Below are 10,959 nucleotides of genomic sequence, written 5' to 3' on the forward strand. Positions count from 1 at the left end.
CGACACTTTATCAACATCTTAGGCTATTTAGCGTCTAAATGAAATGAAGGTGATTATGCCGGTGAAATGAGACCGGGGTCCAGTACCGAAAATTATCCAGCATTTGCTCATATTGGGTTGAGGGAAAACCCCGGAAAAAACCTCAACCAGGTAACATGCCCCGACCGGGAATCGAACCTGGACAATCTGGTTTCGCGGCCAGACGCGCCAACCTTTAATTCACAGGTGTGGACTTCAATACAAATATAAATATACAGATACATAATAATAATAATAATAATAATAATAATAATAATAATAATAATAATAATAATAATAATAATAATAATAATGTCATTCTAAAGCATCCACCAGACACTGATCGAATATTGCACACTTTTATCACTGCCAATGTGGCGCTATAAACAAATTTTCAATATTTTTATCACAACCACAACACATTTCAAATCTTATTGTAACTATACAGTATATAGAATTATTACTACACTAACACATTTAGTATATCACGAAACATGTAAAATGTAATTATTATGAAAGCCGCCATAGCGTCTTCTTCGAATTAGTAGTATTAGTAAGATCCACTTCCACTAGATGGAAACCGACATGATCGGCAGAGCCGGCAATACAAGAAAACGAAATTATATTAAAAGTGAGGAATGTTACTACAGATGTGTAGTATTATGTGACAGGTTAGGTTAGGTTTGATTAGGTGTGTATTATGTGATAGCTTATATTACATTTGATTAGGTGTGTAGTATTATGAGAAAGATGAAGTTAGGTTTGATTAGGTGTGTAGTATTATTACTAAGTTGGCAACACTGAAACCCACTGTTCCATTAAAGAAATATGGCGGTATTCTTCGTTCACGCATGACGATTTTCGTATATAAGTAAGGTACGTATTTAGGGCAGGCTGGGTGGGCTTATAGCTCTCCCAGTGATCACATCAATTTCTACTAATCAACACTATAAATCCAAGACATTTTCAAGGTATTTTATCAAGTTCCTATAGTGGTTGGGACATAAGAAAGATTCAGCCTATATTTTTGGCCAGAAATAGACGAGATAGTTAACGTAAATAATTACCGTTAACCATACACCGAAGTGTCTATTCACTGTTGACAATTTAAAATCAACTCTCAATTAACTTATTAAATTTACCACTTGAGAGAATTCAATCTTATCTCAATGATCCGCAAGAATTCTGTCATTTCTGCAAGTGTCGTTAAGTAATGTAAGATATATAACCTGTAAATTCACTCATCCCAGGGAAAAACCAGATAAGTCAATTTTTTATTGCTAGTACTTATTTTTTGCTCTTTCTCCGTCGTTTGATGGTAACAAAATAAGTCAATTCTTAATAATATTGGTAGTATAAGCAAATTTCACTTTAACGTAATTCAGACAGGTTATAAAATCCCCGGTAAGAAACAGATATGTCTATTTATCTTGTAATTCCCACCTTTGACTTTTATGACAGTCTTGGAAATAAACAGAAAATCAAGTTATCTGGTTTTTACCACCTTTGACATTTATCTCACGTATGGTAATAAACAGGTAAGTGAATTTACCGCTTCTTTTGTATCAGGCTTTCTTTATGCATTTTAAATAATTATCTTAGTATTGTGATACCGATTTAAGTTTCGATTAATGATTTAATATAATTTGTTGTTTGATGATTTCATGAAATTATTAAATTATAATTTTTTCGCTATAATATTAACAAGAATCAATTGCATTTATCACGAGTTTTGTTTATTAATAATGCAGCTGCATCAACGATAACCATTCTTCACTTGCAATGCAATAATTCACTTCCTTGTATCAGTTTGTTGATAACTTTCGGTTTAGAAACATGTCTTACAGAGCTCTGAAAATACTTCAGATTTTGGGAACCAGTAAAGAAGGATTACAACATTTAGCCAATAAGGTATGTAGTAATTGTATTAGATATATATAAGAATATTAAAATTATTTATATCTACGTTAAAAATAAGGAGCATGCTGCTAGATAATCTAACCCATTGAGTGATTGTAGAATGAAATACAAGGACAAACTCACAGATTTTGAAATACAATGGTTATTTATTGAAGACTGGTCAATAGGAAATCGTGATAGGAAAGTGTCACGGCCCTATACATCTAGCCTTATTAGAAGACAAAGGCGACATGCAGGTTAAGAAATGCTGAGGAATTGGAGGGAAAAAAATAGTTTACTTACTCCTGCGTACACTTTGAATGTATATGATGAAAATTTTGAGGTATGGAAAGGCTATTTCTTAAAGGAATCAGGTGAAACTAATGCACTCATTGAAGTGATATTAGCTAAGAAACTAGGGAAAACATCAACTACCAGACAGAGACAAGAGAGGGGGAAAACCATAATGAAGAAAGCAATCATAAGAAGATAAGACTGAAGTTCGAAATCATAATATTATGTTTTTCTCAATGCACAAAGTCATTACTCCAAAGAAAGTAACAAATAAAATTTTACCTGCACATTTAAATATTATCAGTAATGAACAAATAGCATTGTGAAAAGTGGTTCAACCAGTAAACAGAACAATCTATGAAACAATATTTCATTCATTTATTCTCTTCTTCAAAATACCAAAGACTGATACTTATCATAAGTGTGATTATTATCAGATGAGGCTTAACATTCTTTAGAATGATACGTAAGATTGGGAGTATAGATTTACAGAATGCGTGTACAAACCACAAAGAAGAAGCAGAAAAAACATACTACAAAACTGGATGATAAAAGTGCCTCAAAGAATGAAAACTTTATGAGAATCGTGGCATTTCAATTACAGCAATGTCTCCCAACACCTAACTTAAAAACGAGCATTGCTTTCTATAAGAAAACAATTGAGGACTTGGATTTTGACCCTCCACGACTGCACAACTCAAGAAGTAACTTGCTACATATGGCACAAGGCTATTGCTGCGAGGGATGCAAATGAAATAGCATCGTGTATTTATAAAATTTTCCTAATCTTCCTTCTAATGTAAAACATGTAATAGTTTATAGTGACACTTGTGGAGGCCAGAATAGGAATAATCAAATATTATTTTCATGTTGACTACAACTTTCCAGAAAACTGATCATAAATTTATAACATTGGGTTATTCACATGTTGAGTGTGATTATGATCATTCTGTAATTAAAAGACAAAAGAAGAGTTCAGATGTAGCTAACTTTTACCCTAGGGACTGGTACCAGTTTGTTCGCACAGCCTCTGTTAAAAGTCCTTTCAAAGTGATCGAAATGGTATAAAGTAGTTTTTTTTTATTTTGCTGCATTCCTCAATCACTTGTGGTGGCCAGGAAAATTAATTAAGACAAAGAAAAATTTTTGTGGAGTCATGCAAAATGAGGGAGATAAATGATTATGGCATAATTCTGTACAAAACATCACATGAAGAAAGTAAAAATTTTCAAAAACTGAATTACAGAATTCATGGAACTATTGCACTATCGACTGAAACATGAAACTACCATGAAGGACCTAATTCAATAGCGCATAAAAAAGGACGTTCTCCTCGATTTACTGAAGTGCACTGATCCAATTTTTCATGATTTCTATGTGAGTTTGAAGACAAATTGTAACATTCATATTATGGATACAGATTTGATTTCATGCGATGAAGAAATGTGAATAACAGCCCTACTAGTACCGACATTATTAGAATACTGTTGTTAAGTTTTTTTCTGTCATTAAGTAATGGGAGATACATATATCTTTTGTTTTATTAATAAGGAACAATGTTATACTTTTTATAATGATTTAATCTTGATGTTATGCACACAATTCTTACATATTTTTACTATGTCTATGCAGTGGTCTAAATTTAAGTGTATTATTTCTTATTAATGATTAATGTAAGTTAACAATATAAATGAAATGAAAATGAAGAGCTGTTTAGATATGAATAACACAAATGTTAGATAAATTTCATAAATTTTTTATATATCGATAGACTTAAATCTTATAATTCCCTATTTTTTACAACTACAGTAGTTATGAAAAAATATGACTAAAAATCACAGTGTATAAATTAATCACATAATATACTACATATACGAAAAATATGATTCCAAAATAATCGTAAAGTAATAGTATGTTATACAACTAACCTTAAGGGAATAAGTCGATTTGATAGCGGCAAGGAAGATGTAAGTCACGAATACACTTGATCATTAGAGAATAAATCAATTTTGATTGCGGACATAAACAGATTAGTCAAGAATATACCTGGATCATAATGGAATAAGTCAATTTTGGTAGCGGCCAGAAACAGATAAATCATGAGTATCAGAAAACGCTTGTTCAACTGGCATATTTCACTAACCTGTTGATTTCTGATATTAAATGCAACAAATTATATGGTTCCCCAACTAAATGAGAGACATAGAATTACTGGATATAAAAAAAAAATGTCCCTCTTGAAAAATGTGATTTTTTGGCATCTGGTTTTTCCCCGGGATGAGTAAATTATAGCCTACATTCATCATAACCTGTTGATTTCTGATATTAAACGCAACAATTATATGGTTCCCCAACTAAATGAGTGACATAGAATTACTGAAAATAAAAGAAAAAAAGTCCTTCTTGAAAAATGTGATTTTTTTGCATCTGGTTTTTCCCCGGGATGAGTGAATTATAGCCTACATCCACCATAGAAAAGCAAATGCATTGCAGAACATAATTCTGAATGACTCCAATCACCCAGAAGAGCAATGCGGAATGCACTAATTGGCAATATTTACGGGTAAAACTTACCTCTATAACGTATTAACATGAAAATGAACTACAGTGAATGGATTTCTTCACTTCTTCATCGTTCAGAATATAGAATATTATAATAATAGTGAAATAACACACCAAAAATTACACGTTAGAATGCAATAAGAATAGTTGACTTCTTCCAATGACGGTACTTCTTCAATACGATCTAGTCAGCCGTGACCACATTAACAAAATTCGAAACCATACCCCATGGGCACAATTTTTGGTTACGTGTCGAGCTCGTTGGTTACGTGACGCAATTTGAAATAGTTTGTTTACTAGGAGAGCAGACTGCAGAGTGGGATGGGAAATATAAACTGCTGTGACCTGCGTCACCTTATCGTAATCGCTAAGGGGGTCAGTGGCGGATTATTAGGAAAGCGCTGGGTTAACGTGAGACTCTCGACAACTTTTATTCAATTGGGCAAATTAATTAGGCAGCTTTAATCATAGACTTCGGTTAAATCCAATTATAGGCGAGCCCCTACCACGCCGTAGCGGAGAAGCGAGAAATATGTTCCCAAATTGAAGCAGCGGAAAGCCGCCATTTGTTTGGACGAAACCGCGCGGGATTTCGAAACCGCTATTTGAACACGTGCTGTATTGCGTATCCGAAAGCTAAATGTTTTTGTTTAAAGGAACAATATTTCCTTTGCGGGATACCTTTAATACCGTTTCTGCTGTCTGTAGAGTTGTTAGATTTTCTGCGAGGGAAATCTGGGTATCAGAAGCTAACTTAAGACAGACTTATCAATACTTTATTATAAGATTTATAATAGTTTTCTGTAAAATAGTGTTTGCGTGTCTTTTAATGTAGGCTAATAGGCCTATTCGCCTTCGTGAGAAACATTAAAATACAAAGGACACACAGTACAGTGAACACTATAATAATTTATTTCTTTTATTAACCACGAATATGTTTTAATCATTTTCTACAAAATTAATTTTGCAACTTTTCTTTTTCGGAACCGGTACTCCAACAGTTTCAATATCTGACGATGAATCCATGTTTAAACATAGTTCACTAAACTATAAAACGCAGCAATTGTGTCTGCTATTAGTGTAAAATACGATATCAAAACGCTGTCTTTCTTGCCACTCGACGCACTTAAAATATACAATGTTTACTAATTACGAGAGCAGTGACTAGGGATCGAAACGGATTAATAAACAATGCGGTAGAACTAGAAGTATTATTTTGCGAGTTTATTTGCCTTACAGCAATCAGCTAGGCTACCTCATAGACTTACTCAGGACTTACTAAATATCCGCGGGTTACCTCTATGTTTTCAATGTTACCATCTGAGTCGATATATAAATAAAAATATCGGATAATAGGCTATAGAAATCCTATGTTCTAGACTAATATCTGTAAAATCGGGATTTTTGTCAATCCCAACTCGCTTTAATCGGGATTCAACAGGGAAATTGGGAGACTCCCGCCTAAATATGGATATCCAGCAATCCTGGCTGTCTGACTTGCATCATTTTCATAGGAACTCTGAATGTGAATATTCATAAATACGGTTAATAAAAGAATTATTATGTCAACTTTTTAATTCAGTCAGTAGGTTAAACTGCTGTATGAAGTCGAAAAGAAAGCATTATTATTATTATTATTATTATTATTATTATTATTATCAGCAGCAGTAGTAGCAGTAGCAACAACAGCAGCAGCAGAAGAAAATGTTTCATTAATCCGTAACTAACACAAGAATTACTTTGTCATTTATATTTAAAAGAAGATACCATTTTATAATTTATGCAGTTTCTGTATCTTTAAATTCGGTGAATAATTGTTCATATATGCCCTGAAACAACAGCTGTTTGAAGTAAATGAATGATATGGAGTGAATGAAGGACAATAACAATGTGTAATAACGTAGTTTGAAAAGTATAACTATCTTCAAATGAGTTGAACACACTCAATGATTCATTGTAGAGTAGAAGTTCTCTCTGCGGTTTGCACCTATCCACTTTCGGTTAATACGAGTATTTACTCAGAGGAAACTTGAAGCATGATGAGTCACATGGCAAGTACAATAATTTGTCGTCTGTAACATAATATGGAGAAAAATTCGTCGTAGAAATTATGGATTAACTAACCTGTAAAATATAACATTCCTTCCTTCTTTATCTTTACATCCGTGTGCATTGCTGTAATTAAAAGCAGCACACGAAAGAACCATACTTATTCAGCACTACCAAACAAATTGCCGCTCGTCGGCTGTTCAATTTGGGAGCATAACACTAGCGCCAGTGAGCGGTCTAGCGGTTATTTAGTAGGTCTATGCCAGAACTGCGCGCGCCACACCACTAAAAAAAAAGCGCTTTCAGAATAAGAAGGCATATAAGGCGGAGCTAGTTCAGGCCGGTCTAGCTCGAGTAGCCAGTAACAGTGAAGCGATGTTGCCTAGTTAAATCGTCGCGAAGTCTCGCTGAAGCGTCGCGTATTAGTTTCTTTCTTGCGCGCACAATATTTATGGCTAGGAGTGAATTTTAAGCTGTGCCATTCGATAGAGCTGCGAATTCTGAATCTAACTGTACAAGAATGGCAATTGTATGTCAACTGGTTCGCGTGTTATCGCTTTAAGACTAAACAGAGATATCCAACCTGCAATATACAACATATTTTGCTCTGAAGTCCCTTTCTGTAAACGAAGATAGATTCTGTTTATTTTCAAATTCAGACGTGGACTGTTTTCTCTTATGTGTTGTGTAACTTACCGTAACAATGGCTCTTGAAGAGATTGCAAGTGGCTCTGGTTTTTCATCTGTTATACGCGAAAGGATAGTCCTACACTCGCAGGCGAGGAGTATTGTATTTTCTGTATTATAATTTTTCTGAAGGACTAGCTTATGATGCAATGTGTGTCAGTTTTTTAGAAACAAAGAATCTGACTGCAGAGGCGTGTGGTTTAGGAGTACATAAGTTATCTCGTATTCTCGGACAGGACAAAGAGATAATTCAAATAGGTGGTATACTGTAGGCTACCTGTATTTACCTCTCCTAGAAAATAACGCAAAACGTGTTAATTATTTGACGATTTTTAGAATGGTGTATTACTTCATCGTACGATATTTTAAATAGACTATATTAGTAGTATGTGTTAGCAGTGACATTATACAACATGGAAAGCAAGAAGAAAGCTGAGAATAACCACGGATATGATTTTCACTTTTCATTGGAATATTATACATGGTATAAGACGAAATATTGCTTAAACGTATGAGATATTTGGTTGATATTGTAAACATAAACACTCTTGCTTCTTTTTCGATGAATTATACGAAGAGTATTAACAACATTCTTGCTTAAGAGCATTAAAAACTTTATAAGATGAAGCAATTTAATTACATTTCACTTTTAAAATAAATACAGGCGGTCCACACCTGTGGAGTAACGGTTAGCGCGTCTGGCCGCGAAACCAGGCGGGTTCGATTTCCGGTCGGAGCAAGTTACCTGGTTGAGGTTTTTCCGAGGTTTTCCCTCAACCCAATATGAGCAAATGCTGGGTAACTTTCGGTGCTGAACCCCGGACTCATTTCACCGGCATTATCACCATCTAATTCAGACGCTAAATAACCTAAGATGTTGATAAAGCGTCGTAAAATAACCTGCCAAAAATATAAATAAATACAGGAATGCTAGAAACGAGGAGATTTTATAATTCCAAAACTCAATTTCTATTTTAAAAACTTTGCGTTGTATATAATATATTACATTATATACCTTTTTCTAATATACAGATTTACCTTCAATATATTAACGATATTATTGGGTTATGTATGATTTGAGGCTTTCTCGGCGTTGGTTCGCTAATATGTTTTCGCGGGATATCAGCCGAGTTAAGATTTTGGCCCCGGATTGGCCGATCCGCCAACCAATCCCGTTTCACCTGAGACAGCCTAACATCTATATAACCTTTCGACTTTCAGTTCGGACATCACTTCCCTGAAGATGGCTGCAGAGATAGCAGTCGAAAGCTTGGAGCATTCCAAAATCTTAACTCGGCTGATATCCCGCGAAAACATATTAGCGTATTGGGTTATGGTTTTCATATTCACTTATATGTAACTACCTTCACTCGTAGGCTTATACTGCCCACGCCAGAGTGATAGAACATAAAACTCTGGACCTCTAGATAGGTATAAGCTTGAGGATTAAATGAAATTTTAGATAGGCTTGATTTAACAAAGTAAAAGAAAATAATCTTCAATTTCAATATGAGTACTGAATTAGGCCTACAGATATGCTTATATTCTTATAGCTGGATTCTTAGCCAGACTGTAGAACCCTGGACCTCTAGATACGTAAAAGAGAATAAAATTAAATTAGATAGACTTATTTTAACAGAGAAAAATAAAATAATCTACAGTTTCAGTATGAATACTGAATTATGTATGATCACATGCTATGCTTACGTTGCATTATAACCAGAGAATACAGATTTTTTTTGGGTTATTTTACGACGCTTTATCAACAGCTTAGGTTATTTAGTGTCTGAATGAGATGAAGGTGATAATGCCGGTGAAATGAGTCCGGGGTCCAACACCGAAAGTTACCTAGCATTTGCTCAAATTTGGGTTGAGGGAAAACCCCGGAAAAAAACCTCAACCAGGTAACTTGCCCCGACCGGGAATCGAACCCACCTGGTTTCGCGGCCAGACGCGCTAACCGTTACTCCACAGGTGTGGATGCGAGAATATAGAACCCTGGACCCCTAGGTAGGTATAAACTTGAGAATTCGATTGAATTGAATTAAATAGGCTTCATTTAGCAGAGGAAAAATAAAATACTTTTCAACTTCAATATCAATACTAAATTACGTAGCTACAGATATGTTTACGTTTTATTATCGCTAGATTCGTAGGCTGCCCCTACAAACAAACTTTATCTCTTCTTTCCTCTGGAGAAATAAACAATAATAAATTCAACATTGCTGTACAAGGAAGTCTGAACATAAGGATACATATTCTCGCCCTCAATTTTTTCCAGGAGAGTATTTCAACATGTCAGATAGTGCAATACAATATGCAGCATTCTTCTTTTTCTCGCCCTCAATTTTTTTCAGGAGAGTATTTCAACATGTCAGATAGTGCAATACAATATGCAGCAATCTTTTTTTTTTATTATTATTAAGACATTCTATGTCTGAAATTAGCATAGTAAATTTCTACATATCTGTCACTTCATTTCGAAAGTTAGTGCCTCCAAAATCTACTGCTGATCTGTGAAGCGAAGAAGTAATAAAGATTGAGATGACTATTACTTCAGTAAGAGTAATTATATTTAAATATTACACATAATGAAGGAACAGATCTCGCCTCACCCGCTCGCTGCAATGAGCTGCAACTGATATGTCTGTCCTTATCTGTTGTCGCTGTCTTCCACGTCTCGTGCACCGTGTGACAACTCTGACAACGTCGCACTGCTGCTATCACTCAATTGGCTTAGGCCATATGCCTTCTTATTCTGAAAGCGCTATAACGTGTTGGTAGGCCATTGTATCACAGATATGTTTACGTTTTATTATCGCTAGATTCGTAGGCTGCCCCTACAAACAAACTTTATCTCTTCTTTCCTCTGGAGAAATAAACAATAATAAATTCAACATTGCTGTACAAGGAAGTCTGAACATAAGGATACATATTCTCGCCCTCAATTTTTTTCAGGAGAGTATTTCAACATGTCAGATAGTGCAATACAATATGCAGCATTCTTTTTTTTTTTTTTTAATTAAGACATTCTTTGTCTGAAATTAGCATAGTAAATTTCTACATATCTGTCACTTTATTTCGAAAGTTAGTGCCTCCAAAATCTACTGCTGATCTGTGAAGCGAAGAAGTAATAAAGATTGAGATGACTATTACTTCAGTAAGAGTAATTATATTTAAATATTACACATAATGAAGGAACAGATCTCGCCCCACCCGCTCGCTGCAATGAGCTGCAACTGATATTTCTGTCCTTATCTGTTGTCTCTGTCTTCCACGTCTCGTGCACCGTGTGACAACTCTGACAACGTCGCACTGCTACTAGCACTCAATTGGCTTCGGCCATATGCCTTCTTATTCTGAAAGCGCTATAACGTGTTGATAGGCCATTGTATCACTCGACACGCATGCTACGTGGACGACAAATGGGTGTTGCCTGCTTGTTATGTA

General features: G+C 34.8%; 1 protein-coding gene across 2 annotated transcripts in view; it reads right to left on the reverse strand.

The window, feature by feature from the left end:
• LOC138693107 (zinc finger protein ZFP2-like) overlaps positions 1 to 4,984 on the reverse strand; it is a 60,368-nt gene extending 55,384 nt beyond the window's left edge. Inside the window, exon 1 of one of the 2 annotated variants that reach the window (XM_069816739.1) lies at positions 4,786 to 4,973. In XM_069816739.1, coding sequence (XP_069672840.1) covers positions 4,786 to 4,804 — 19 coding nt within the window. In that variant the 5' untranslated portion in view covers positions 4,805 to 4,973. Of the gene's footprint in view, positions 1 to 4,785 lie in introns of both variants that reach the window. The other variant, XM_069816738.1, reaches the window with a different exon arrangement.
• Positions 4,985 to 10,959: the final 5,975 nt, after the last annotated feature.

This window comes from Periplaneta americana, chromosome 17 (assembly GCF_040183065.1).
Source record: "Periplaneta americana isolate PAMFEO1 chromosome 17, P.americana_PAMFEO1_priV1, whole genome shotgun sequence".
Lineage (NCBI taxonomy): Eukaryota > Metazoa > Arthropoda > Insecta > Blattodea > Blattidae > Periplaneta > Periplaneta americana.